We start from the raw sequence: 24,979 nt of genomic DNA, 5'->3' as shown, positions 1-24,979 counted from the left end.
TTGATCATTAAGGTGACTATATAGTTTCCCAGTGTTGTCAAAGTCATAAGCTTTGACTCATCATGAGCATTTGTTGCAACTAACTAGTATGTGAGATGATGTAATTCCTTTATAGAATCATACAAGCAGCTATAATATTCACTGGTGTGACATTTTGTGAAAGTACGCAGGCTGGCTGGATTTACTTTACTATCCTGCTCTAGATTGATATTGAGTATTACTTACAGAAATAGCTGCTACTACTAGTACCTTACCCATAGATACCATTGTCGCTCCACATAATAACTCTGTCATTGCCCCTAATTGTCATATCAACATGCTAGTATTAAATCGCCCCAATGTAGATGATCGATGTGGCACAAGTTGTTACCGTACCTCCCTGAATACCCCAGAAGGTTTTGATTTTATGAAGACCGATCTTCAACCCTGTACGTACCATAGCCATCAGATCAGAACTGATAAGGAAAACCGTAAGTACGATTTGAGTCACGTGTTGATAAAAATGCAACGCCATAGGCTGACTAGGTCGCTCTTGGGTAGTCATACATTCTATGGACCGGTTCCACACAGTTCATGAAACTAGACCTCGAAACACATTGGCTACAATTGTGTCTGTCGTCCACTGACCCATGTTACCATAAGCCCTGCTTTTATTTCCTTTCTTTCTCCTTCCTTCCCCGTTACTTGGAGGGACGTCCAAGCAGCCGATTGTGAAGATGTATGAAACAGTGAAGGACTCGAGGCTATCGCCAACAGAGCCTCAGGTGCCTGAGCTCTCGCGGTCTATGATTAGCCACCGGCGTGACTCTATGCGAAGCAGGTCTCAAGAACCAAGCTAAAGAACGGTGTTTTGGGCATTGCTGATACCTCCGTAGTTATAGCGTTGTCTCAGACGTAGAGATGGCTCGACACGAGGTGCGTTTGTTTCTTATAAATTATATTTCTACTTATGTGTCAGGCATAACCAATGTTGAGTAGGTTTTTGATGGACCCATCTCCGAAAGCATTCCATCAAGTGTTGTTTCTTTCTCTCATCGTCGCAACCGGAAGGACTCGGTGGTCAGCTTTACGTACTTTCGTGATGAAGAGGACTTTGTGGAGTGGCCAGATGAAGATGCTCTGGACGCTGAGAGCGAAGCCGACAATCTGGCCGTAGGTGATGTTAGTCCGCCAAATGTGTCTGTCAGATCGTCATTTAGGTCAAAACGACCGTCATGTTCTAGATGTTCCGCTGAAGACCCCCTCCTACCCGGCCGGCATATCTCTGTTAGTTCGTATGCACAGGACCGACGATTTGATAGCAGGCTCAACCAGAAAATATACATTGAATCGGAGGATTTAACGCTTGTGATCGCCGGATTTTCAACCAAAATTTCTGGCTTAGTTCTATACTCTCTGTTATGTGTCCTGTCCCTTGGCTTCGCTTATCTCGTTTTCCGATGGTTTCCAAGATGGCGAGTACGATTGACAGGGAAACCCACGGCTCTTCGCACTTGTCAATGGGTTGCCATTGAGGTGAGTAACCATTATTCCAGACGGTCCTCGCTCCACCTAAGACTTTACAGGACCAATGGAATCAATTTAGCGTATGCCAAGTTCGCAGTCAGGCTTATGGGCGTCCACTTTCTAGCGTATTTGCAGACCCAAACAGTCATACCTTCGACGAAGAAAATGACCCCACTATCTCTTTCTTACGTTATATTGACTATAGATACCTTCGGTTCTTCTACCATCCTCTGGAAGACAAGTTCTGCCTAATAAGCGGTTGGAAGGATCCTTTATGGACAAATGCGAAAGTGATGCGAAGCGGACTAGATGCCGATGATCGTGATAGTCGAGAGCAGATTTTCGGCAAGAATCTTCTTGACATTCAGCAGAAATCATTGTTTCAGCTTCTCATGGATGAAGTAAGTAATGAAAGCCCTGTCGCATTCTATCGAAGGGAAATTCTTACCAGTAAAGGCCTTTCATCCATTTTATATTTTTCAACTTGCGAGCCTTGTTCTTTGGTCTTTGGATGAGTATTACTACTATGCTATCTGTATATTCCTTATCTCTGTCTTCAGCATTGGTGCAACAATAATTGAGACCAAGTCGGTAAGTCACTACCTCTGTCTTGACAACACATGTAACTTCTTAACACTTTTCAGACTATGACTCGCCTGAGGGAGATCTCCTTATTTGAATGTGACATTCGTGTGCTTAGGAATGGTTTTTGTGAGTTTGTGTCTTCACAATTAGTCTTCTATGACATTTTGTCGGTTAGTTGCTGACTTACGCTAAGGGAGGTCTGTTCCCTCTCGAGAACTTGTCCCGGGTGATGTATTCGAGTTCTCCGATCCATCGCTTAGCCAAGTCCCTTGCGACTGCATATTATTGTCAGGTGACTGCATCGTAAATGAGAGCATGCTCACTGGTCTGTCCGTATATTATGTGCACTTTTTGATAGGAAGCGCTGACAGGGCCAGGTGAATCCGTTCCCGTGTCCAAAACCCCGTTAACAGATGATGGACTTCAGTATCTCAATCTCAACACCCCCTCTGTTCATCCAAACATAGCAAAGCATTTTCTTTTCAGTGGAACAAAAGTCATCCGGGCACGGCGCCCTCATAATGTTGATGATGACGATGCCATTGCCTTAGCAATTGTCGTCCGAACGGGATTTTTGACAACAAAAGGCGCGTTGGTTCGCTCCATGCTTTTCCCAAAGCCCTCTGGCTTCAAATTCTATCGAGATTCATTTCGTTACATATCTGTTATGGCAATGGTCGCCATTTTAGGCTTTGTGGCTTCCTTTTTCAACTTTATCCGACTAGGTGTAAGCATCCATAAACCATTGCGGAACAAGCTAACTTTACCTAGCTCTCCTGGCATTTGATCATTGTCAGAGCACTCGATTTGATAACAATCATTGTTCCACCTGCTTTGCCCGCTACACTCACAATTGGTACGAACTTTGCGCTTTCGCGATTGAAAAGTCAAAAGATTTTTTGCATTAGCCCACAAAGGTGAGTATCATGTTTTGAATGCGTCCTAGCTGCGCTAAGCTGGCCCGTAGGGTAAATGTTGGGGGTAAATTAGACGTGATCTGTTTTGATAAAACAGGAACCTTAACGGAAGATGGATTGGATGTTCTTGGGGTGCGGACTGTAAATCGAGAAATGGGGTTTGTCATACTCAGTCGCTCGTATTTCAGCTATAGCTAACTATTATAAGGCTATCAGACTTACTCTCGGACGTGACTCTAGGGTCTCCGGCAGCTTCAACATTTGACACTTCATACGACTACAAGAAGCGTGATGTTTTGACCTACATCATGGCCACCTGCCACTCATTGAGAGTCGTGGACGGCGAGCTTCTAGGTGACCCTCTAGACGTGAAAATGTTCGAATTTACTGGCTGGTCTTACCAAGAAGGCGGTAGTCATGGTCCTGAACAGCCAGGTTCCAAATTTGAAACAATAATGCCTTCCATTGCAAAGCCACCTGCCCTTTCAGAGAATCTTCTCCGGAATAATTTCACTGTAAGTGTACTTTTCCTGTACCAGATCGTACTCTTCGACTTGAAATGCATATAATCGTGAATACTTATATCAGAACGATGAAGGCACCACTTGAACTTGGTATTTTACGAAATTTTGAATTTGTTTCTGAACTTCGACGCGCGAGCGTTGTTGTAAGGCAATTTGGTGACAATGGTGCTAGCATCTTCGTCAAGGGTGCACCAGAAAGCGTCAGAGCCATATGTCTTCCAGACAGTCGTCAGTACATCCAATGGGACACGAGCACAAAGCATGGCGCTAACATTCATCTTAACTATATTAGTGCCTCGAGACTTTGAAGATCTATTAAGCCAGTACACCCATAAAGGCTATCGGGTAATTGCCTGCGCCGCTAGATACGAACCGAAGTTGAGCTGGATGAAAGTGCAAAAAATGACACGTGGAGATGCAGAAAGTGATCTGGAATTCATTGGCTTCATTATATTTGAAAACAAGCTGAAGTCAGCAACTACTGAGACCATTGCTGAACTGAACCAAGCAGGAATCCGGACCGTCATGTGCACAGGAGACAATATACTTACTGCAGTTAGTGTCGCTCGTGAGTGTGGCATGGTCAGCAAAAGTGAGCAATGCTTTATACCGCACATTGTAGAAGGTTAGTTAGTACTGCTTGCTCTGTTCTCCTAGGCTAACACCACGCAGGTCGTCCTCATGATTTGACAGCTTCACTTTGCTGGGAGAGTGTAGATAACCCAGCATTGAAGCTTGATCCAAACACACTGGTGGTGCGACATACCCTCTATTATTTACGAAACGGAACTGACAAGCCATAGCCTTCCGTAAATTCAACGGATTTTGACTTGTCTATACCTGTAAATGTCTTCAATAAACACGATTTTTCGCTTGCGGTCAGCGGAGAAGTATTTAGATGGATTTTGGACTTTGGCGATGAGACTATACTTCGACGAGTATGTACATCTTTCGTTCGTCAAACATGACACTCCAAGTTAGGTTCATTGGATAAGACATCAGCTCACTTGAATCCAGATGCTCGTGCGTACCAAAGTGTTCGCTAGAATGTCACCTGATGAAAAACACGAACTTGTGGAGAAACTTCAGTCACTTGATTATTGCTGTGGCTTTTGTGGTGATGGCGCCAATGATTGTGGCGCGTTGAAAGCTGCAGATGTTGGGATATCGCTTTCTGATGCTGAAGCATCTGTGGCTGCTCCATTCACAAGTCGCCAATTTGATGTATCCTGCGTGCCAACTTTGATCAGGTATATTTGCCCTCTCAAATGGAGCAGCCGTTTCTGTTAACTAGTTCACAGGGAAGGAAGAGCTGCCTTAGTTACGAGCTTTTGTTGCTTCAAATATATGAGTCTCTACTCTGCTATTCAATTCTCCACTGTCAGTTTTCTGTACACGTCAGCATCAAACTTAGGTGATTTTCAAGTACGTATCAAAAGAATGGACCCGGTGTATCATAATTACTGACTTGTTCTAGTTTCTGTTCATAGATTTGGTTCTCATATTGCCAATCGCAATTTTTAGTAAGTGACAAAGCTCGACCCGGACACCAGAAGAACCATATAAGGTTATTACAAAAATTTTCACGCTGACCCATCTTCCAAAGTGGGATGGACCGGTCCCTATCCCGTACTCTCCCGAAAACGCCCAACTGCCGACCTTGTCTCGCGAAAGGTACTGACGCCATTACTCGGCCAAATCGTGATTTGTATTCTGGCTCAACTTGTGGCCTACAAAGCCGTCCAGTCACAGCCATGGTATGTTTATATTTGCGGTAACCTCGAAGGGTACAAGTTGAGAAGCCCTTACTAACCCTAACTTACAGGTTCAAGCCCCCAAAGATCGATTTGGATAATAGTAATATTGAGAACTCTGAGAACACTACCCTGTTCCTGATCTCGTGCTTTCAGTACACGCTAGCAAGTGTTGTTCTCAGCGTGGGACCTCCATTCCGGGAGCCTATGAGATCAAATAGTTAGTACCCGTTATTGCTATTTTAGTCTGCCGCTAACAGTCAGCAGGAGCCTTCATCTCTGTCGTTGTGGTAGACTTGATCATCTCATGTTATATGCTCTTCAGGCCCTCTAGGTGGGTAGGGCAAATTATGCAGTTAACATTCCTATCAGGGAATTTCGCTATTTCGCTCCTTGCACTTGCCGTGAGCAGCTTCATTTTCTCTTGCATCGCGGAGCGTGCACTTTTCCCCAGTCTTGCTCGGGCCTTAGGGCGAGCCTACGGACTTTTACGGCCTGGCCACCACAAAAAGCGCCGTCAATACAAGGTGCTGCTGGAGGAAATGCAAGAGTAACTGGCCCGAAAAATCAAGTCATCACCATTTTGGTAGAGCGACAGGATTCTACTTCTAGAAAGCATACACCGCATCTGTTATGTCTCATAGCCCAACATCTTCATGAGTCGATTACGCTGCCGTAAATAAGCTACTGCCAATTCGACAATCCTGTAACACTGAGCAAGGAGAAATAGAGAAGTGATGTTTGCACGCGCCTTTATTGTCTAGCTGGAAAACATCGCGAAGCGAGGACGGCTAATTGATTCACAGTGTCTCGGAGCTCGTTCTGTGATTGATTTGGTTTTATCGTACTTAGTGCTCCCACGGATGCTTCCATCCCAATAAAGCAGGGCCATCCTTTTTGGCTCGGTACATTAGCTAGTTGTCAGCAACTATAGTTAGTGTCATTCATTGAAAGGGAATCTATGATTAGGCCCGTACAAAAAACCACATGCTAGCGCCTAAAGCCGTAGCTGTAAAACGGTAAAGAGGACGTGCTGGGTGAATATGAATGGGGTGATTCGCAGCCATGTCTGTATATAATATAGTCAGTTCAGGTTTCATCAGTGAAAGAAAGTCATCTAGAGATACCTTTTAAGATCTTCCTTTCTTCTTAACGATATAACTTGAAAGGGCCGGATGGGAACTAATACGGAGAAATAAGAGCAAAATCCATGAATGGCACCGAGACCATTCAGACGCCGGTTTTATGATCACGTGAACCCCACGCCTTTTCTGGTCTCGAGGGCGACATGCGTTAAAGGTATTTATCGACCATGCCTCGACGAATACAACAATTACCATGACTGGATGCGAGCCCTTATCACTCGCTAAACACTAAAGTGTGAGGCCTGTTATGATTAGTCCTATCTAGCGATAGTTACCTCCGCTGTGCGGTTTGCCGATACGACATACCACCTACAGACCTCTATCCTACTTTCCATCCCTGACCTAATGGTATTCAGTTTCCAACCCTCAGTGGATTGCGCGTCACCCTGATAATACTGGTACGCCAAACTTACTACGAGTATATCCTCGGTTGACTGAGTCCTATCATCAGCAGTTCAACTTGGGCAAGCCTCTTGGTACAGAACAATAGCCATTCATTGGGGCGGGCCATTCGCCTTACAGTACAAGAAATAAGTATTGCTTGTCGCTATTAAGAGAAAATGGTGATAGCTTCTCTCGAACGGGATAACAATGGAAACTCTCGATTTCGCGGATGCACTAGCATCCGTGAGTATGAGTTCCTTGGTAAGCTTGGTGAAGGCACGTTTGGGTAGGTGCCCGCGTTCTGTAGGCAAGTCAATATATTGAAATTTCTGGCCAGTGAAGTCTACAAGGCGCGATCGAAAAGAGATGGCTCAACCGTCGCTCTAAAGAAGATCCTCATGCATAATGAGAAGGATGGGGTAAGATGGCTACCTGCTGAGCAGCAAGGCTGGGGGGCTAATACATCCCGATGAAGTTTCCTATTACTGCTCTTCGTGAAATCAAACTCTTGAAAATGCTTTCCCACGGTAATATCCTCCAGCTCAGAGAAATGGCTGTGGAACGAAGCAAAGGTAGGAAGGACTCCACATTCTCCTTGAGGGAGGAGCTGACCATTGAGCCAGGGGAAGGCCGAAAGAAACCGAGCATGTACATGGTCACACCCTATATGGAACACGACCTATCGGGGCTCTTAGAAAACCCAGCTGTGCGATTCAGTGAACCTCAGATTAAATGCTACATGCTGCAGCTCCTCGAAGGACTCAAGTATCTGCATGGGGTAATACCATTTCCATAAAAAATTCCAGAATATGTGTCTAACTTGATGCAGAATCGAATATTGCATCGTGATATGAAAGGTCAGTTCCCATACAGCGCGATGACGAACCTTGTAACTAACTCTCACAGCGGCCAACCTACTTATCAGTAACAAAGGTATTCTTCAGATTGCCGATTTCGGACTAGCTCGACCGTATGATGAGCCTCCTCCCCTGCCTGGAAAGGGTGGAGGGGAGGCTAAAAGAGACTATACCACGTTAGTTGTGACACGATGGTACCGCCCTCCAGAACTCCTTCTTCAACTACGACGCTATACAACTGCAATCGATATGTGGGGTGTTGGGTAATTCTTTCAGTTTAAACCTCGTGATTAGCTTTCTGATAGTGACAGGTGCGTTTTCGGCGAAATGTTCAAGGGCAAGCCAATCCTTGCCGGCACTAGTGATCTTAACCAAGCCCAGCTTATATTTAACCTTGTGGGCACACCTTCCGAAGAGAACATGCCTGGCTGGACCTCGCTCCCAGGCTGCGAAGGTGTGAAAAGCTTTGGCAGCAAGCCAGGTAATCTATCTGAGGTCTTTAAAGAGTACGGGCATCCATCGTCCTCAAGATCAAGCCTAACGGCGCCTTCATACAATACTGTGGAAAAATGAGGTTGACACATTGATAGGCAAGATCCAGCCGCTATATCCTTGTTAGGGGAGCTCTTGAAACTTGATTGGCGAAAAAGAATAAATGCCATCGACGCGTTGAAACACCCGTATTTCTCCAATCATCCCCTACCTGCGCACCCCGGTGAGCTTCCCCGTTTCGAGGACTCGCACGAATTTGATAGAAGAAGGTTCCGGGGGCAGCGAGCAGGTATGCCCCCAGCCCCTGCTGGAGGTTCCGTGGGCATGGGCCATAATGGTGGCTGGAGCTCGAATTCTGGAAACCGAACCGGTGCGGATTCCAGAAATAGTCGCATACCCGGTGCGGCGCGTTTTGGGAAATCAAACTCTCATGGCAGTCAGGGGAATGCCCCCCGACGATCTTTTGATAGTCGGGGTAATGAACCACATCCGAGTCGGATGAAGCAGGATGATTCACATCGGGCTCTTTCGTCATGGCAGAGGGAAGGAGGCCTGCCGCCTAAGCCTCCACTGCCCTCTCACCAGGGATGGGTGCCAAGCTACCCCGGTCGGGTAGGACGCGACAGGAACCATTTGGGTCGTTTTGGCGGGCGGCCAGACAGCAATGTGGATTCTTATGTTCCGACTTATAATGGCGTAGGGGAGCAGCCTCGAGATGCATATGTAAACAACAGGCGAGATTATACAAGGGAGAATCCTTCAAGGAGGCGCAGCCGAAGCCCAAGCTTTAGGGACGGATCTCGGCCTGCAGACAGGGATCTATATCGAAGGTAGATTGATAGCCAATCGTATTTTTCAAGACACAAGGAGCCTTATGCAATATGGTTGTGCTTCAATGTGCACTTATCAAGCCTTCTTTAAGGTGGCAAGTCTTGCAAACGCTATTGTGTCTGGGAAGTTGAAACGATTACTACATAGGTCTATTACAGCTTGCAGGGCTCTGTTATTACTTTGTGAATCTAGCACTTGGATGGCAAGCCGAAGGCAAGTTTACCTGCTTCAATTAAAGGCAGGACTCAAGGTACTGAGAGAAATAAAAGGCACAATAAGGCCAAAGTGTTGAACAAACATTCCTCCGTAGGCATCAGTATCATGCGTCGAATATGAGCAACAATACCTGATGTTTCCATTATCCGGACACCGCCTGATAAAATCAATAACCAAATATTTCAGTCACTCAATCACTAACTAGCGCGGCGGTAGCATAAAAATCGATAACTTGCTTGTTTAGCAGATGGTAGATTTGGGCCGTTGAGGGATGGGTTCTACCGAGATTAAATCTACCAATAACTAATCTTTGTGTGAGGCCTCTATACGCCGAGATGTCCTCAATATAATATCCGTGTCATAATCCGAGCTAAAGCAACTAGTTGTTAGCATTACGGCTGAATTAGAAGATAAGGGACCCGTACATGAAAGGCTTTCAAGCCTCTCGTAGAGATCTTTGATAGTAGTGTTATCAACATTGCTGATATCAGCCATTAGGTAGGCCACCTATACATAGTTAACGTTGAGATATTATCCAAGTATGGGTAGCTTATAACGCACGTCACCTCTGCTATCGGTCATTTGCTTATCGACGTTGTGGTCTCCGAGGATCTCGTTCACTAATATTATTAGTCCTGGTTTCCATACACACACACGCACACACAAGCACATCAGTTATTAAACGCACCTTTCCGTAAGACGCCAGGAATATTTTGATGGATGTAGATCACCTGTAGTTAAAGAATTAACGACGGTTTCCACCGCATGAAACTGGCAATATAATGATAGTTGACGTACTCGAGCATGTTCCGGTTCATCCATGGTCAAGGAACGAAGAGCGACTTCAGGAAGGTTGACTGCACCTAAAGTTGTGCCTTCGTTGACATATCTCACTAAAGCGTCTCCCACCTCCACACCAATAGCACGCTGCGCTTCTTCAGTGCTACCTCCGATGTGAGGAGTAAGGATCACGTTCTTAAGGCTTCGAAGATCCGCTGCCCAGTTGTTAAGGTCGCTATTGAAGTAGTCACCATTTCCAGCAGGTTCGTTCGGGTAGACATCAAGTGCAGCCCCGGCCACCTTGCCAGACCGCATCGCGTGGATCAATGCCGGGATGTCAACGACACTTCCTCGACTAGCATTAATCAAATAACTGCCGTCCCGCATTTGTTCAAACTGGCGTTGTCCTATCATGTTTTTTGTTTCCGGAAGTTCCGGCACATGGCATGTGACGAAGTCTGACTGGGAAAGTAGACTTTCTAGAGTAGGAACCTGACGGGCAGTGCCCAGTGCCATCAGATTCACCACATCATAGTAAAGAACTGACATGCCCATGGCCTCCGCTAGAACCGATAGCTGGGAACCAATATGGCCGTAACCAATTATACCTATCCACAAAAGTCAACTGAGTTTTCCTACCAAGACGATACATAATACATACCCAATGTCTTCCCACGTATCTCCCAGCACTTGTTACTTACTTTGTTCCAAGTGCCATTGTGCATCTCGTTAGACCGGTCACCGAGTTGCCGAGCTAGTGCAATAATCTCAGCAATAACCAACTCAGCAACGCTTCGAGAGTTGCTGAATGGAGAGTTGAATACAGCAATGCCGTGTTCTGCAGCGTATTGGAGGTCTACTTGGTTTGTTCCAATACAAAAACAGCCGATGACTATAAGGTTCCGAGCCTCTTTCAGAATACGAGCTGTGAGCTTCGTCTTCGAACGTATACCGATGACGTGCACATCTCTTGAAGGACGGTTAGTGCACTATACCAAAGTATGGAATATCAATGCTGGCTTCGACTCACCGAATCTTTTCTATGAGCTGGTCTTCAGGAAGCGATGACTTTAGAAATTCTACTTGATAGCCTTGCTTTGTAAGAATATCTCGCCCCGTTTGATTTACATTCTCCAAAAGAAGAACCTTTATATCTTCAGTAGCGAATGGCTTCAAATGCTTGGCATTGGGCAAAGGGATCGTGCGGTTGGTGAAAACAGAGTTTCCATGACTGGAAGGGCCGGACTGAAACGATGCGTTGGGAGAAAGGCTTGAGGCTTGATGACTGTTGATTTCTTGGGGAATGGCTGACATTGTGCCAAGATGATCAAGACTTAAAATAAGTCAGGTAGAAGATATCAAGTGGTGAAGGGAATGTAGGAGAGACGGGTAGTTGAGAGTATTGGATATGGAATGGGAGAAGTCGTTGTATTTCATATGTAAATTGGGAGACTCCGGGACCGGAGGCCCACCGTGAAATCCCTCTGACACACTTTTCTCTTTAGCTCTTACTTCTTTTAAAATTTTCTATCTTTTTTTTTCGTTTTGACTCATCGGAGATATGGGTGTAGTGGACCGCCAACATGGAGGGGTAAAAGGCGGGACCGACCCAAACCCCACTCTAAAATGAGCTGGTCGATTTAAATTTCTCTTCCACTCTTTCGCAGCCCTTTCATACACTAACATAGGGTATAATCCTATTCTCATCTACTTGACATATTCAAATATGGAGAGGTATTACCCCTAATTTTCGCTGTTATAGATTGAAATCATGTACAGTTAATTCTATTACCATTTGACGCGAAAGAAACTCATCCTATCTACCTTCTACAAATAGTCTACATGCTAACATGTTCTCGTCTCACAACACCATGCAATGAGATTTGCCATTGTCTCCATTGCTGTAGATATCATTCCAGATAGAGCAGTAACTTTTCAGAGCCTTTGGCACTCACACCCGTAAATCCTGTATCTTCTTTGTGGCTTCTTCCGCACCACTTGCTGCCTTAGAACTCTGCTTGCCCTTAGCTTTCTGGGAAGTGCTATCCTTCGGGAGTTCCTTGGTATAAGGGAGAAACTCCGGGGCACCTGGGATGTATTTCCGAAGGGGCTCTGGCACAATAAATCCCTGTAATATATGTATGTCAGCCAGTTTTTGAGAATTGAGTCAATATCAAAATAACACGTACATCCTCCTTTTGATAATTCTCAAGAATACAGCAAAGCGTCCGCTCAGTAGCACACAGCGTAGCATTCAAAGCATGAACATACGACTTCTTAACATCTGTCGCTTTCTTAGTGCCATACCGAATTTCCAAAGCCCGAGCTTGATAATCTGTGCAGTTGGAGCAAGAAACAAGCTCCTTGTACTCTCCTTGAAATGGGAACCAGGCTTCGAGGTCGTATTTCTTAGACGCCGCATTGTTTAAGGCTCCGGACACAATGGCAACTATCTGATAGGGAAGCCCAAGAGATTTGTAGAACTCTTCCGATGTAGCCATCATCTCCTCGAAAGCTTCCCATGATTGTTCCGGTTTGGTAAGGACAAATTGCTCGATCTATGCCTCAATGAGAAACGGAACTTTAGGACGTGCTGTGATACTCCTTACTTTCTCAAACTGATGGACGCGGAAAATACCCCAAGCGTCTTTACCATGAGCTCCTGCTTCTTTGCGGTAGCATGTGCTATATCCAGCATACCTGTCTCTTGATTAGCTAAATTATTAAAATGTACTCGCCCCACTCACTTGATTGGGAGATCCTTGTCCTGGAGCCATTCACCATCATGCAAAGCTGACAACGGCTGTTCTGAAGTGGCGATGAGGTATTTATCTGTAGATTTGTCCTCACTTTCTGTTACTTTATACAATTCCTCGTCAAATTGCTCAAGCTGGGCTGTTTTTGCCATCATGTCCTTCAGCATGAATTGAGGCGGCTGGTTCGGCTTATAACCCTTTCCCCAAAGGAATTCCAAGCCGTAGTTGATCAGTGCAAGATTTAAGAAAAGTCCATACCCAGTCAAGCAGTATCCACGGTGGCCGACAACCTTGACACCACGTTCGGGGTCGTAGCCGTCAAGGCGAGTGAGAACTTCATGATGAGAAAGGCAATCGCGCTTCTCGACAGTGACATTCCCGGGCACCCATGTCTTAACAACTACATTATCGTCCTTATGGCGCATGTCAGTTCCTTTCCCAAACGAAACTTTTGGTGGGTGATAGACACCTACTTCGTTATTGCTCACAGGGACCGAATCATGCACATAATTACCAATTGTTCGAAGTTTGCTGTCTCTTTGCTTTTCCTTTTGAAGAGCAAGGTCTTCGGCTTCTTTCTTGCGTTGTTCAAGCGCAGCTTTCTCTTCCAGAAGAGAACTTGCATCTTCCTTGTTCTGTTTGGGGGGCGGTGTTAAATATTAGTATGAATTTGATAGCAGCAGAAGGTTGGGAGAAAGAACAAATATACTTGTAGCCATGCGTGAGACAGACCTTTTTTTTCTTCCCAATTTCCTTTTGAAGTCCATTAATCTGGGAGCCTATCTGCATGACTTCGTACCGTGCTGCAGCGTGTTTCAGAGTCTGCTAACCTTCTTCGGTGAAACAATGAAATCTTCGAAAAACGTACCTCGGCGGGCTTCTTCATATAGTGTAAGAACTTCATCGACGACATTTTCTGGAGCAAATCGTTTCCGCTGACTCTCCTTGACCTTGTTTGGGTTTCCACCGCGGTCACTGACGAAGTCAGCAATATCGAGCATCTTGTAGGAACTGAAGGCGTAAGTCTAAAAGAATGGTCGGTTGACTGGCCCTAGCAGGTTAGGCTCTCAGATTCGGCAATGTAGAGTGAATGAACAGGAGCCCCAGAGGTCCTAGTCTTGGTCACGGTCAATGTGAGGGGTAAAATCTTGGGTGGCCTCGAGCCATTAGGGCATAAACTATGCATGGAAGTAATTTAACTCTCATGAGGGGCAGTGGCTTAATCAGCAGAATTGACTAAATTTTTACTAGTACGTCCTCTGGATAGGACCCCTAGGCCTGGTCTGGTATAGTCCGCCATTGAGACATACTTTAGAGTTGGTCAGAAAAACTCGCCGTTTAAGCTAAGCACCCAGCAGATTTTCACTTTTGATACCTCACCCAGTTCTCCAGAGTTATGCAACCCCCATCACAAGTTATTAGTGGATATGGAGGTTTACAAAACCCTCAGTGGCAGTTGCATCCGAAAAGCAGAGATCCCCAGGCCTGCACAGTGTCTTTCCATATGATGCGTAATTGTTTCAGAAAATACTTCTATTTAGTGTCTCCGCTGCCCATGTTCTATTTAAGTGGAATGCCAATTTCAGTGCAAACTAGAATAAAAATCTCATTGGTCTAAGATTTAGGTATCTTGCTTGTGATATGGAACCTGTTAGTTCCTGGGGTGGGTCGGTTCTACCATCCCTATTCTTCGCTCTGCGAGCAACTCCTGTTGCCACGTAAAACGGCAAGCCAAAAAGTTCCTTCCCCCGGGATTGGAGGGAAGCGGGTGAATCTTCCGATAGGTCTTTTATAAGGAATCAGATAGCAAGTACATGCCGACTTCATCCATAAAAATCTCGAGCCCGTACTTATCTATTCTATTAGTCGCCATATATTTAGCTTGAAACATCCATTATCTCCAAAGACATGGCTATTAAAAGAGACAATGAGATTGAGGAACGCCACAAAAGTAATAGAAGATGGGGTAGAGAAAGTGGTTGTATAAGGAGACGAATAGGGAAGCGTCGGGGTAGGAAGAAGGGCAAAGGTTGGAAACAAAACAAACTTCAAGCTGCGTACTCCGCAGGGAGCTTAGAAAAAAATTGTCTTCATCACACCATTGCAAAACATTCCGTCCGCGAGCATATAGTGAGCACATGAGACTTCCCTTCGTTGTCTCGCAGCAACCGGCAGTCAGTGGAAGCAATTTGGGTTCTATGCTTATTCACGTTGCTTCAGTTTCCATATCACATTACAACACACTTATTTCCTCCTGTGGGCTGCGACGGATTTTGAGACTTCTCGATCTCCCCTATCATTAAATCGAAGGCTTTCTCGACATTGTAACCAAGACGGGCGCTAGCCTCGGTAAAAGCACAATGGAAGTCTTCTCCTAAGCCCCGGCCTTCGTCCAATGATACTTGACGTTGTTCGGATTTCAAATCACTTTTGTTTCCGACGACCACAAGGGGCACATAATCGGCTCCCTATCGTCTAATCTCAGTTTCTAAAGTAAACAAAGGGATCGGCGTCGGCCGCCCAACACTCACAAGGTGATTTAGTATCTTGTCTCGAATGACCCTCACCATATCGAAAGACTGGCGAGACGCCACCGAGTAGACAATGATATACCCATGAATTCCAATAAAATGCTTAGAGTTCAAGATACTGTACTCATCCTGATTCAACATTAGCTTCTAGAAGGACACTTCGCTACCATTATCCTTACTTGACCAGCTGTGTCAACAATCTCCGTTGCAAAATCTTGGCCGTTGTACTTGATGATTCGACTAAACGTGTTCTCGATAGTCGGATAATAACTTTCTACAAAATGATGCTCAACAAATCGAACTGTAAGGGAAGATTTACCTATAGGCTCTGTCAGTGACCAAGACTCCGCACAGATAACAGCTAGTTCAGCACAAAAGTGGAGGTCCTCGTCCTATACATACCCACAGACCGACTACCAACGATAGCTATCTTTCGCTGCTTTGGTGCAGTAGGCATTTCCACAGATTATAATAATCTGGGGAACAATAATCCGCTAGGATAATATAATTCGCTATCAGAAGAAATATATATCCCGCTACCAAGGATTGCGTGTCTCTATAGCCGCGGCGAAAGGGGTGTCCGAACCAGGTCTCAACCAGTAACACGAAAGCACCGATAGCAGGGAGCTCGCCGAAATAGAACTTTGAGTGGAAACCAAAACAATTGTATTCGGGTTAGAGGCAGCGTTTGATGATGAACAACAGAGTTGTCGTGCGGGTGGCAAATCAGTTAAAGTATGACTATCCGAACTGACTGGATACCTGAGGTAGTAGTAGTTCCATTGAAAAACGCAAACAAGTCAAACGGTTAAGATTTTATTATGTCATACCTCGTATCTACATAGCATGGCTACTTAGTACTCTCCTTAGCTACTAATATAATCTAGGTAAGTAGTAATCGAACACCTCAAGTGCCAACTATCATGTCCAACTTGGTCGTCAATATGAAAATTCGTCTCCAAACTAGTTTTACATCAATTTTTTCCCCTTGCATGACTAGCTAGCTATTGTCAAGTATAGGTAAAGAGATTTCCAATTGCATTGCCAGACGGCCTAAAAGAGACATAACCCAAGACGGGGGCGAGAGTAGATGAACTGATGATAGAAAATGTAGCTATACTTTAATAGCGTGACATTCTGCAAACTTTGCCTGGATCATTTTCGCTCCTCCTCTCGTATCTGGTGAATAATTCGCTCTAATCTTGGGGTAAGGTCGGTTCCATCTCCGTGTCGTGTCTCGAACAATCGCGAATCTTTCTCAACCTTTCGATAATATTGTAGGAATTCCTCGGCCGTGGATAGTGCCGCTGCAAGTCCTTTGCCGTCTAGAGAAACCTTGACCTGGGCCAATGCCATGTGATTCAAACAAAGTGTAACTAGAAGAATTGACAAGTAACCGACAGCAACGTTATACTGCACCTCGGGAACGGAGTGTGCCTAAATTCTGCATTAGGCACTAAAATTGAATGTTCATAGTACTGCCTTACCTGGGGAACAGAACCGATGCTAGTAGAAAATTGTTGTAAGAGCAAACCCAGGGAAGACTCAGAATTACTTGTCGACTCCAGAAAAATAGCTCTCGATGATTCACTTTTCTCTGCAAGATTAATAAGAGCACCCAAAGCTAATATTACTGCATCCAGTGAGCTATTTTCTTTACCAATGGTTTCTTCAGGCACAGCGCAGAATTCCGAAATTATGACCTTGACAAGCCCGCCAACAATTTCAGTTCTGCAGCACTCCTCACAAAAAGATGAGTCCCTGTTGGTAAGGTTTAGTAGTACTCGAATGTATAGAATCAGAATCCGCCGGCTTTGGTCACACTGGTTCGGATAAAGAAATTTATAACACTGAGTAAGTGACCGTAAGGAGATGCAGCAGTCGGGATCCAATGGGCCCGATAGGATTGTGTAAGTTTCAAGGATCGACAAAGTCAGGATGAGCGTCAGATAACGTTCAAAGCGCAGAGGAAACTCTGCATTTTCACAAGCCTCGGGTGATAACAACTTAATAATGAGTGTTAAAAGGGGTGCAGGGATATTAACATTGGTGCCCTTCTCTTGATATACAGCTAGAGAAGATTGAAGATTCATAAGAATCAGCAAACGCGGTGAAATAGTTGAGATCGGCTGCTCTCCATATATCGCAAGGGATAACCGTGGTAGAAGACTCTTCAGAGTTGCTTGGACAGCCTTTGATAGGCCGATAGATCGCTGTTTCGCGGTAACTGATATATCGTCTTGGACGTCAAGTAGAGCGGGGGATTTATCCAAAAGTTTGGGCCAAATGGATGTTGGGAGTGTAGACGAGAAACAGCCGCTGGTACATATCAATCTATAAGCGCATAGAGCAAGAGTGATTGAAACTATATCAAAGCCACCACCTGTCATGCATTTCACGAGTCGTTCGTCAAACCCGGCCTCAGAGAAACGGTCCAAAACTCGAGGCTCCATAAGTTTGGTACACAGTTGAACAAAACCATTGCACACTTCCGAAGCGGAACTGTGAGGGTCCTCGATATCTTCGAAGATCAAATCTACTGTTTCCCAAAAGCGTGCATTGTCTCCAGCCTGTCTTAGCTCGTGAATGCTTCGAACCGGCCTGTTGTCGAGGCTTTCCTCGTCTTCAACATGCGGGTTGGTTTGAGATAGGAGTCCTGAATTTGGCCGTGGTTGCCTAAGGTTATGACATCTCGAGGAAACTAATAGGCCAGGTTCTTCAGTATGGCCTAACACAGAAGCATCATTTAGGAAGGAACGCTGGTGTGCATAAGTAACCCTAGACCTTCCAGATATCGAGGGTCTGGAATTAGTCGACTGTTGGATATTCTCTGTACCAGGAACCTTAGATCGATGTATATACGCAGTACGCTGTCGATCGTTTCCTTTCCAGATATGGCTAGAGGACGTCTGGCCGTCAGGCTGGCATTCACCATCTGACAGGCAATCTAGTGAAGCCTCTTCTGTTGAGTTTAATGAATCAACTAATCTCTTTCGGAGACTTGATTGTTTCGTTCGGTGTCTGGTTGCATCCATGCCACTGAGATATGATGTAGAAAGCCTGTCAGTCTTGAGAGAGAATCTGCTATCCCGAGGCGATTGAAGCATATAGGTCATTTCTGTAGAAGTCTGTTCAATTTTTTCGGGCTCAGCCTGAGCTTCCTTTGGAAGGCAACAACCATCACTTTGGTTTCGAGCTTTGTCCATATGGAGGGCCTCGTTGGCACTGACACAATCAGAACCTCCGGTTTCACCAAACATCATGGAACTTTCATGCGCAAATACCGGCCCAATTTGATTACCAGCACTCACACTGTGCTCCTGAATTTGCTGCGCCTTTTCCCCAAGGAGCTTTCTGCGCTTTGTTCCGGTGACATCATAGGCTTTCTCACGGCTATTCTGGGAACCTGATATGTGCGTGTCAGGAATATGACCAAGTGAGTCAACGCCATAGAGTTGCTTAAAATCACTCCCAGATGATCGAGTCAAGGTACTTGAACAGGGACAAGTGTTTGAGCCTTCAGCCTCACTAGAGATAATGGAAGTCGCTGAAATCTCATTTACCCTGTTCTTGGGATTGTGAGACTTAGGTGAGCTTGGTTTACCGTAAGTCACAAGTCTCTTAGTTTTCTCGCGCATCTTTCAAACACCACATGTATAGGCAAGGCCGGTATGTATGAGACTCTCGTGTGGATTGTTAAAGAAAACAGGTTCGGGAGGCTTGCGAGAACAGTGTATAAGCAGTAGGAATATTGGCGCCGAGTTGTTAGGTTTCAATTACGATATGCAAAAATAGATGGAGTTATTGGAATGAGCTTTTAAAGAAACTACTACACATTCGTGGATGTGGGTGCTCCATGGAGGTGTAGGTAGTAATAAATTGGTACAGTTGTGAACCAGTGACCAAGGTTGCAACCAACAAAACAGTTATAAAAAAAACTCCACAGCCTGATTTGATATTTAGTTGAACTCTCAGAGTGTAAGTATGGTGGTGATACAATATCAACTGTATATCCAGATCTCGTGCATCATAGCTGGTTTTTTAAGGTAACGTTGATGTAAATCAAATTTGCCGAAGTTCTCCAGATTGAGCGGGGAGCGCGGAGTCGCGGACGACACAATATTGAGTATAAATTAACTGGGCTAGGTCTTATGCTAAATTATATTCTACTAACTAGTCTTGTTGTTACCTTAGTAGAACCACCCATCTAGGCCGCGATAACTATATTTCTTTGCTGGTTTTATGTAGAGTATTTCGTAGTCCAATTAGAAAACCAGCCGCCATCATTAGTCCAAGCTACTATCGCACTTACGCGCTATCTGCGTCTGCTTGATCTCTCTCTCTTCCTGGCTACAACTTCATTACATAGTACTTCCACGCAAGTTTAGTAGACCCTCAGTGGGACCACTAGCCTTTTTTTTTCCGCCCTTCGCACCTCCATCCATCTATTAAGAACTATACCAAAATTTTCATTGACAATGTCTGATGAACGATTGGAAGCGGTCCCTTCTCCTGCCCAAGGAGTTGGCCCAATTTACAGACCTGATGGCGAGAAGCCAACAGCGACAGTGTCGAAAGACATTCCTTATGAAAATGTCCATGTCTTGCCTCAAACACCCCAGCTGATCGCTCTTCTGACGTAAGTCATACGTCTATAGAGAATTTTTAGGTCAACATGGGATACCCATACTAACAACTCCATAGTATGATCAGGGATAAGAGAACTGGACGTGCCGATTTCATATTCTATTCCAACAGAATCATCCGTTTATTGGTGGAAGAGGGTCTAAACCACCTTCCAGTGGTTGAGCAAGCGGTGACAACTCCTGTAGGCCGTACCTATCTCGGTGTCAAATTCGAAGGTAAAATATGCGGCGTATCTATCATGAGAGCAGGCGAAGCAATGGAGCAGGGCTTGAGAGATTGCTGTCGATCAGTTCGCATTGGGAAAATACTTATACAGAGAGATGAGGAAACATGCAAACCGAAGCTTTTTTACGAAAAGCTTCCTGCTGATATCTCCAGTCGATGGGTTTTACTCCTTGATCCAATGTTTGCAACTGGTGGGTCAAAAACCCTTCTTAGACTATAGAGTGATATTAATTGCTATCGATTCAGGGGGTTCGGCGACTCTCGCTGTCGAAATTCTCAAGGCGAAGGGTGTACCAGAAGACCGTATTCTATTCCTCAACCTTATCGCAAGCCCTTCAGGAGTCGCAGACTTTGCGGAGCGCTTCCCTAAGCTCAGGGTCGTAACTGCTTTTATTGACCAAGGCTTGGATGAGAAAAAGTTGATCCACTTCTATTCTCCCTTTTTCTGGATTACCTCGCTAACTGGTTGCTACAACACAGGTACATTATCCCTGGACTTGGTGATTTTGGTGATCGATACTATACACTGTGACGCCAATCACAGAATGGGGTCTAGTTTAGCATTGCTCATTAAGCATTACAAGTTTCCTCGAAATTGTTTTGGCGCGTATATGCATAATTTCAGTACAGTGTAGTCGTGTTGCGCATATTACTTCAAATCCTTAGCTGGAGTTATTGATTTATGAGGCATGGGTAACCACAAGATTTATACCATTATAATATCACTGCAGGCATCCATTATCCCTAGTATCGAAGCCAGCTAATTGCCAAAAAAAAATATTGAATAAGCGAGTCCGCAAAGGCAGGACAACGGTCATAACTTGGAAACAGCTACCACAGGAAAGCTACTGGACCTTTATATTGTGCGCCAACATCACATAACTGAAATTACTTGTATCAATCGTCATCCACTTATGCACCCGCACGATCTTCATCATCGTATTCAGCATCTTGCCCACTAGAAGACACAGTATACTCATTTGATCGCAGACCAGCGGCATTATTATCTTCGTATCTGTTGGCAGTATCCTTAGCAACTGCATCACAAGCATCTACCCAATCCGAATATACATCGACAGCAGCAGAAAGATCTAGTGCATGAATTTGTCAGAAATGGTACTAAGATTAGTACGTTTGTGAACTCACAATTAATACCGGTTTGAAACCTCTGCCCACACACCTTACAGGACAAATTTCCCAGCCCCAGCTTCTTGTCTAGTTTCACCACAATAGAATTCTCGTGGTTACAGAAAAGACATGCGAAAGTTGTGGGCAATGGTTCTCTCTAACTCCATTATTAGTCTCAATAATCATCGCCCGTTCCAGGGCTGCTCACCTTCTTTGGTCCTTGTGGTTGTCTACTTGACTTCTTCCGCTTGCCCTGTCACCGAATAAAGACTCAGTCATTGGACTATGATATTTCTTTCTCTTTTGGCTCCTTCTCTACATGTCCCGGGGCCACACTTCAGAGGGGCAACCTACCATGCTTCTTTCGAACGCTTCGTGGGTGCTTAAGAGCTTGTTTTCAGTGTAGGACAACTAAGATATCCACATATCTGATTAGTTGCAGCGTGTGTAGGTTTAGTTATGTACTTACTATTTTTCTAGCTGGTATCAATGCGTATCCCCACAAAAACAGGGGCAGTAGATTGGATACTGTAGCTTAGAGACCTAGGGTGATACTCTGTACGGGATTATAACACAGATAAGGAAATGAAGACCATGTATGTTATGGGGGCTTACAGCACTCCGCCCCTGTAATGCCGATTACATCACTCGCGTCCACACTGACATGGCACGGTTATAACAGTGTACTAGTAGGTAAAGAGCATCTATAGCTTAGTTCCCATGCAGCTCTAAATTATTAATAAGCCAGAGGCTTCCTCCGTATTCAACATACCTGTACTTAGCAGTGGATACGTGCTGGTAGAGAAAGGCATGTGTAGGAATACGACGAGATACTTCACCCCACACATCAGTCAATACTTCATATCAACCAACAACTGCCGTCCCGAATAAAGTTCCATTGTAGTACGCTTAATTGGAGATTTGCGAGAGCTCGAAAGGATCTATCATTACAATAGTTTTACTGCCTACAAAATAGGAAAAGGCGAAGACCATGCATAGAGGACATTATAACCTTGTTCTCCCTGTAGTACATGCTTATTATATCCAAGATACGGAGTATAAGATACAGATACGTATCCTCACGTGACTTGTGTATCGAAGCATCCAATCATACTGTCTTAATGGCCCCATTTGTGGGGGGCAATATTATATAATCTTGGATAGGGCCGGCACTCTCGCTTAGCCAAACTTTTCTGTGGGATTTTGATTTCAACTCTTATTCCGCCGACCAGCAGCGTCAATCCCATCGACTCCCTCCACCAGACCGTGTGGTGTGATATATTTGTCTGTCTTCGACCACTGCAAGATAGACCTGAGTCGCAGCTATGGCTGTTGGAAAGTATGCCAAATCTCACATCGACGTGACAATGCGGGACAACGACCTTGGTTGCTAATGTCTTCCAGGAACAAGCGCTTGTCCAAGGGCAAGAAGGGTATCAAGAAGAGGACCGTTGATCCTTTCTCCAGGAAGGATGAGTACTCTGTGAAGGTAGTTACAATTGGTGTAGTTCCGCGAACGTTGCTAATAGTGTACAGGCACCCTCCACTTTCCAGATCAGAGAGTATGTTCTTTCTACATAAATTCCAATCCCCTCTTTGAGAGAAGAACGGAGACCATATGTATCGGCAAACGACTGACAAGAAGCTCTAAAGTGTGGGAAAGACTCTGGTGAACCGCACCAGTGGTCTCAAAAATGCAAACGACTCGCTCAAGGGCCGGATTTTCGAGGTTTCCCTTGCCGACTTGCAGAACGACGAAGACCACGCTTTCCGTAAGGTTAAGCTTCGTGTGGATGAGATCCAAGGAAAGAACTGTTTGACCAACTTCCACGGCCTCGACTTCACTACTGATAAACTGCGATCCCTGGTCCGCAAGTGGCAGTCGCTCATCGAAGCCAACGTCACCGTGAAGACGACCGACGACTACCTCCTTCGTCTGTTTGCCATCGCTTTCACCAAGAGGCGTCCCAACCAGATCAAGAAGACCACATACGCCCGCTCCTCTCAGATCCGTGCCATTCGCAAGAAGATGACCGAGATCATGCAGCGGGAGGCCGCCAGCTGCACTCTTTCTCAACTCACCACGAAGCTTATCCCTGAGGTTATTGGCCGCGAGATTGAGAAGGCGACGCAAGGAATCTATCCTCTTCAGAATGTTTGTGGTGTCTCCTATCCTCCGGTTTGAATCGGAAACTAAGATGCTCCCAGGTCCACATCCGCAAGGTTAAGCTTCTCAAGGCCCCTAAGTTTGATCTGGGCGCTTTGCTGAACCTACATGGCGAATCTACCACCGACGACAAGGGTCACAAGGTTGAGAGGGAGTTCAAGGAGCAGGTTCTTGAGAGCGTCTAGATCTTCCATTGATCACCGTGGGAAGTAAAGGCAAAATCCTCTCTAGAATCAAAACTGTCGCTGCCTCTTGATCGAAGATAGAAGAAGGAGGGGGAATATTCCAACTTATGTCTCCGATCAACGACAACGAAGGTCGTTCATGTGTAAGGTAGGCGGCGTCGGTAATTCAAAAAGACTATGAATTGATTTCGTTATGTGAATGCAAACAAATAGAACCGGCCCAGTTGTTGCATATTTCACTTGACCTAGCTGTCAAATGCTGTAGTTTAATAGTCTGTGTGCCAGTATGTGTGTATCCCCTTACATATCCCCTTGCAGGGAAGTTGTCTTGCCATTTAATGTGGTCTTTGTCAAAGCATATCCAACTGGTCACTGCCATTACATAGGGCCTACTCATTGAGTTTTGATATCTTTAGGTGGCTAGTTGTAACACACATCTTAAATACACTCCACTTCTAGTATTTATTGTTGTCTGGCTTTGTCCTTTGGGCTAGTGAGCATAGATTACTTGGAGGGCTTGTAGTAAGCTAACAGGCAGATGTACGGGTGCTGAATATTGATTCGATCAGCTGCAGGACCTACTTACTGTTGGACTGTCATTGGTAAATACATGGGTGGGTTGAAAATCTGTCTTGAGGACTGAAGTTTAAGTGGCTTGAGTTAGTTATAGTTATGGTTATGGTACCTGGTGTTACAGCACGTAGTGTTTTGTGCAACTGGTTGCTGCGAACACCTGTGGGGCGGCTCATCTCTACCAGACAGCTAGCTATCTTAGAGAGAAATTAATATTAAGACAATACCTCTAGATCTATCTTTAATAATTAATATATATCCTTAGTATGAAAGATCACTGAATTATCTAGGAAACTTATAAATATTTTTTTTAAATTATATTACTAAGTCTTATGTTGTGGTTCTGCTGTAAAGCAGTAAGGCCATTTATCGGCTGCTTTGTTGTGCCTAAGCACCGAGAGTAGTTGATGATGAAGTTGTTCTCTTATTGTTGGTCTACTACTGGCCGATAAGCGGCTTGTTTACCGCCTTCGGCAGAATAACCATAACATGCTTTCCCTATATTAATCAAAAACAACTTTATCAATTACTTTCTATTAAAAGGGTATAGTAAATAGTAATCCCAGAGAGACTGTGCTATTACTTTTCTTGTAATTTTATCTAGTTTTATTAATATTTATTAATTTATTAAGATAGACTTTATATAAAGTTATTATTATATTATGTAGAAGTAAGTTGTTCCCCTTTATTAAATATACTGTAATAGATAGTTAACTATAGTAGAATAGAGATATATAATATTAGCTTATTATCAGTAAAATCTAATACTTTTATAA

At 44.7% G+C, this 24,979-nt stretch overlaps 9 protein-coding genes across 9 annotated transcripts; 4 read left to right on the top strand and 5 right to left on the bottom strand.

The window, feature by feature from the left end:
• Positions 1-574: 574 nt before the first annotated feature.
• BDV38DRAFT_261945 (putative P-type ATPase) lies at positions 575-6,470 on the top strand. The gene is made up of 21 exons (XM_032056053.1): positions 575-915; positions 979-1,515; positions 1,566-1,907; positions 1,963-2,097; positions 2,151-2,217; positions 2,285-2,416; positions 2,469-2,818; positions 2,863-3,008; positions 3,059-3,166; positions 3,217-3,523; positions 3,607-3,760; positions 3,825-4,157; positions 4,205-4,287; positions 4,336-4,470; positions 4,550-4,782; positions 4,834-4,957; positions 5,010-5,055; positions 5,139-5,289; positions 5,358-5,506; positions 5,554-6,357; positions 6,416-6,470. The coding sequence occupies exons 1-20, from the start codon at positions 901-903 to the stop codon at positions 5,838-5,840; spliced, it is 3,834 nt and encodes a 1,277-aa protein (XP_031908250.1). The 5' UTR covers positions 575-900; the 3' UTR covers positions 5,841-6,357; positions 6,416-6,470.
• Positions 6,471-6,809: 339 nt separating this feature from the next.
• BDV38DRAFT_215596 (CDC2/CDK family serine/threonine-protein kinase) lies at positions 6,810-9,256 on the top strand. The gene is made up of 8 exons (XM_032052703.1): positions 6,810-7,101; positions 7,153-7,234; positions 7,291-7,387; positions 7,439-7,593; positions 7,645-7,672; positions 7,722-7,935; positions 7,984-8,178; positions 8,263-9,256. Exons 1-8 carry the CDS (start codon positions 6,992-6,994, stop codon positions 8,996-8,998), a joined length of 1,617 nt encoding a protein of 538 aa, XP_031908249.1. The 5' UTR covers positions 6,810-6,991; the 3' UTR covers positions 8,999-9,256.
• A 19-nt stretch (positions 9,257-9,275) lies between these two features.
• BDV38DRAFT_215554 (D-3-phosphoglycerate dehydrogenase) lies at positions 9,276-11,501 on the bottom strand. Its single transcript, XM_032052702.1, has 7 exons — positions 11,022-11,501; positions 10,653-10,960; positions 10,010-10,599; positions 9,900-9,942; positions 9,773-9,831; positions 9,637-9,718; positions 9,276-9,581 (listed from the first exon to the last, which is right to left on the bottom strand). Exons 1-7 carry the CDS (start codon positions 11,303-11,305, stop codon positions 9,553-9,555), a joined length of 1,395 nt encoding a protein of 464 aa, XP_031908248.1. The 5' UTR covers positions 11,306-11,501; the 3' UTR covers positions 9,276-9,552.
• Positions 11,502-11,679: 178 nt separating this feature from the next.
• BDV38DRAFT_261903 (serine--tRNA ligase SES1) lies at positions 11,680-13,951 on the bottom strand. Its single transcript, XM_032056052.1, has 7 exons — positions 13,616-13,951; positions 13,480-13,550; positions 13,221-13,382; positions 12,739-13,160; positions 12,601-12,691; positions 12,181-12,549; positions 11,680-12,119 (listed from the first exon to the last, which is right to left on the bottom strand). The coding sequence occupies exons 1-7, from the start codon at positions 13,746-13,748 to the stop codon at positions 11,943-11,945; spliced, it is 1,425 nt and encodes a 474-aa protein (XP_031908247.1). The 5' UTR covers positions 13,749-13,951; the 3' UTR covers positions 11,680-11,942.
• Positions 13,952-14,932: 981 nt separating this feature from the next.
• On the bottom strand, positions 14,933-16,237 carry rhbA (Rheb family small GTPase rhbA). The gene is made up of 4 exons (XM_032052701.1): positions 15,681-16,237; positions 15,458-15,597; positions 15,279-15,407; positions 14,933-15,215 (listed from the first exon to the last, which is right to left on the bottom strand). The coding sequence occupies exons 1-4, from the start codon at positions 15,733-15,735 to the stop codon at positions 14,976-14,978; spliced, it is 564 nt and encodes a 187-aa protein (XP_031908246.1). The 5' UTR covers positions 15,736-16,237; the 3' UTR covers positions 14,933-14,975.
• Positions 16,238-16,433: 196 nt separating this feature from the next.
• On the bottom strand, positions 16,434-19,308 carry BDV38DRAFT_297114 (WAPL family protein; the record flags this gene model as incomplete). Its single annotated transcript, XM_032063065.1, has 2 exons — positions 16,766-19,308; positions 16,434-16,715 (listed from the first exon to the last, which is right to left on the bottom strand). Exons 1-2 carry the CDS (start codon positions 18,914-18,916, stop codon positions 16,434-16,436), a joined length of 2,433 nt encoding a protein of 810 aa, XP_031908245.1. The 5' UTR covers positions 18,917-19,308.
• A 185-nt stretch (positions 19,309-19,493) lies between these two features.
• On the top strand, positions 19,494-20,855 carry BDV38DRAFT_215469 (uracil phosphoribosyltransferase). The gene is made up of 4 exons (XM_032052700.1): positions 19,494-19,917; positions 19,983-20,341; positions 20,397-20,568; positions 20,631-20,855. The coding sequence occupies exons 1-4, from the start codon at positions 19,757-19,759 to the stop codon at positions 20,680-20,682; spliced, it is 744 nt and encodes a 247-aa protein (XP_031908244.1). The 5' UTR covers positions 19,494-19,756; the 3' UTR covers positions 20,683-20,855.
• A 1-nt stretch (position 20,856) lies between these two features.
• On the bottom strand, positions 20,857-21,921 carry BDV38DRAFT_215445 (transcription elongation factor 1 family protein). The gene is made up of 5 exons (XM_032052699.1): positions 21,748-21,921; positions 21,633-21,689; positions 21,487-21,531; positions 21,297-21,435; positions 20,857-21,241 (listed from the first exon to the last, which is right to left on the bottom strand). Exons 2-5 carry the CDS (start codon positions 21,633-21,635, stop codon positions 21,063-21,065), a joined length of 366 nt encoding a protein of 121 aa, XP_031908243.1. The 5' UTR covers positions 21,636-21,689; positions 21,748-21,921; the 3' UTR covers positions 20,857-21,062.
• Positions 21,922-22,416: 495 nt separating this feature from the next.
• rps1 (40S ribosomal protein eS1) lies at positions 22,417-23,718 on the top strand. The gene is made up of 4 exons (XM_032052697.1): positions 22,417-22,767; positions 22,815-22,840; positions 22,932-23,433; positions 23,487-23,718. The coding sequence occupies exons 1-4, from the start codon at positions 22,672-22,674 to the stop codon at positions 23,628-23,630; spliced, it is 768 nt and encodes a 255-aa protein (XP_031908242.1). The 5' UTR covers positions 22,417-22,671; the 3' UTR covers positions 23,631-23,718.
• Positions 23,719-24,979: the final 1,261 nt, after the last annotated feature.

The sequence above is a fragment of the Aspergillus pseudotamarii genome, assembly GCF_009193445.1.
Source record: "Aspergillus pseudotamarii strain CBS 117625 unplaced genomic scaffold BDV38scaffold_88, whole genome shotgun sequence".
NCBI classification, from domain to species: domain Eukaryota; kingdom Fungi; phylum Ascomycota; class Eurotiomycetes; order Eurotiales; family Aspergillaceae; genus Aspergillus; species Aspergillus pseudotamarii.
Note: the sequence above shows the minus strand (reverse complement) of the source record. Positions and strands in the feature narration are given on the sequence as shown.

What these genes read in the sequence shown, in the direction of transcription:
- BDV38DRAFT_261945 (XM_032056053.1), top strand. An exon ending in CAATAATTGAGACCAAGTCG is followed by an intron (nt 2,098 to 2,150) that starts GTAAGTCACTAC and finishes AACACTTTTCAG; the next exon opens with ACTATGACTCGCCTGAGGGA. An exon ending in ACTGTAAATCGAGAAATGGG is followed by an intron (nt 3,167 to 3,216) that starts GTTTGTCATACT and finishes AACTATTATAAG; the next exon opens with GCTATCAGACTTACTCTCGG.
- BDV38DRAFT_215445 (XM_032052699.1), bottom strand. An exon ending in AACCACAAGGACCAAAGAAG is followed by an intron (nt 21,436 to 21,486) that starts GTGAGCAGCCCT and finishes TAATGGAGTTAG; the next exon opens with AGAGAACCATTGCCCACAAC. An exon ending in GTTTCAAACCGGTATTAATT is followed by an intron (nt 21,242 to 21,296) that starts GTGAGTTCACAA and finishes TTCATGCACTAG; the next exon opens with ATCTTTCTGCTGCTGTCGAT.
- BDV38DRAFT_215596 (XM_032052703.1), top strand. Translation starts at nt 6,992, where the DNA reads ATGGTGATAGCTTCTCTCGAACGGGATAACAATGGAAACTCTCGATTT. An exon ending in CTTGGTGAAGGCACGTTTGG is followed by an intron (nt 7,102 to 7,152) that starts GTAGGTGCCCGC and finishes ATTTCTGGCCAG; the next exon opens with TGAAGTCTACAAGGCGCGAT. An exon ending in CTATCTGAGGTCTTTAAAGA is followed by an intron (nt 8,179 to 8,262) that starts GTACGGGCATCC and finishes ACACATTGATAG; the next exon opens with GCAAGATCCAGCCGCTATAT.
- BDV38DRAFT_215469 (XM_032052700.1), top strand. Translation starts at nt 19,757, where the DNA reads ATGTCTGATGAACGATTGGAAGCGGTCCCTTCTCCTGCCCAAGGAGTT. An exon ending in TGATCCAATGTTTGCAACTG is followed by an intron (nt 20,342 to 20,396) that starts GTGGGTCAAAAA and finishes CTATCGATTCAG; the next exon opens with GGGGTTCGGCGACTCTCGCT. An exon ending in CAAGGCTTGGATGAGAAAAA is followed by an intron (nt 20,569 to 20,630) that starts GTTGATCCACTT and finishes GCTACAACACAG; the next exon opens with GTACATTATCCCTGGACTTG.
- BDV38DRAFT_215554 (XM_032052702.1), bottom strand. Translation starts at nt 11,305, where the DNA reads ATGTCAGCCATTCCCCAAGAAATCAACAGTCATCAAGCCTCAAGCCTT. An exon ending in GATACGTGGGAAGACATTGG is followed by an intron (nt 10,600 to 10,652) that starts GTATGTATTATG and finishes TTTTGTGGATAG; the next exon opens with GTATAATTGGTTACGGCCAT. An exon ending in GAGGCTTGAAAGCCTTTCAT is followed by an intron (nt 9,582 to 9,636) that starts GTACGGGTCCCT and finishes TAGTTGCTTTAG; the next exon opens with CTCGGATTATGACACGGATA.
- rhbA (XM_032052701.1), bottom strand. Translation starts at nt 15,735, where the DNA reads ATGCCTACTGCACCAAAGCAGCGAAAGATAGCTATCGTTGGTAGTCGG. An exon ending in CGTTGGTAGTCGGTCTGTGG is followed by an intron (nt 15,598 to 15,680) that starts GTATGTATAGGA and finishes CAGAGCCTATAG; the next exon opens with GTAAATCTTCCCTTACAGTT. An exon ending in TTGTTGACACAGCTGGTCAA is followed by an intron (nt 15,408 to 15,457) that starts GTAAGGATAATG and finishes ATGTTGAATCAG; the next exon opens with GATGAGTACAGTATCTTGAA.
- BDV38DRAFT_261903 (XM_032056052.1), bottom strand. Translation starts at nt 13,748, where the DNA reads ATGCTCGATATTGCTGACTTCGTCAGTGACCGCGGTGGAAACCCAAAC. An exon ending in GACAAGGATCTCCCAATCAA is followed by an intron (nt 12,692 to 12,738) that starts GTGAGTGGGGCG and finishes ATCAAGAGACAG; the next exon opens with GTATGCTGGATATAGCACAT. An exon ending in GCGTCCATCAGTTTGAGAAA is followed by an intron (nt 12,550 to 12,600) that starts GTAAGGAGTATC and finishes ATTGAGGCATAG; the next exon opens with ATCGAGCAATTTGTCCTTAC.
- rps1 (XM_032052697.1), top strand. Translation starts at nt 22,672, where the DNA reads ATGTCTTCCAGGAACAAGCGCTTGTCCAAGGGCAAGAAGGGTATCAAG. An exon ending in AGGATGAGTACTCTGTGAAG is followed by an intron (nt 22,768 to 22,814) that starts GTAGTTACAATT and finishes AATAGTGTACAG; the next exon opens with GCACCCTCCACTTTCCAGAT. An exon ending in TCCACTTTCCAGATCAGAGA is followed by an intron (nt 22,841 to 22,931) that starts GTATGTTCTTTC and finishes GAAGCTCTAAAG; the next exon opens with TGTGGGAAAGACTCTGGTGA.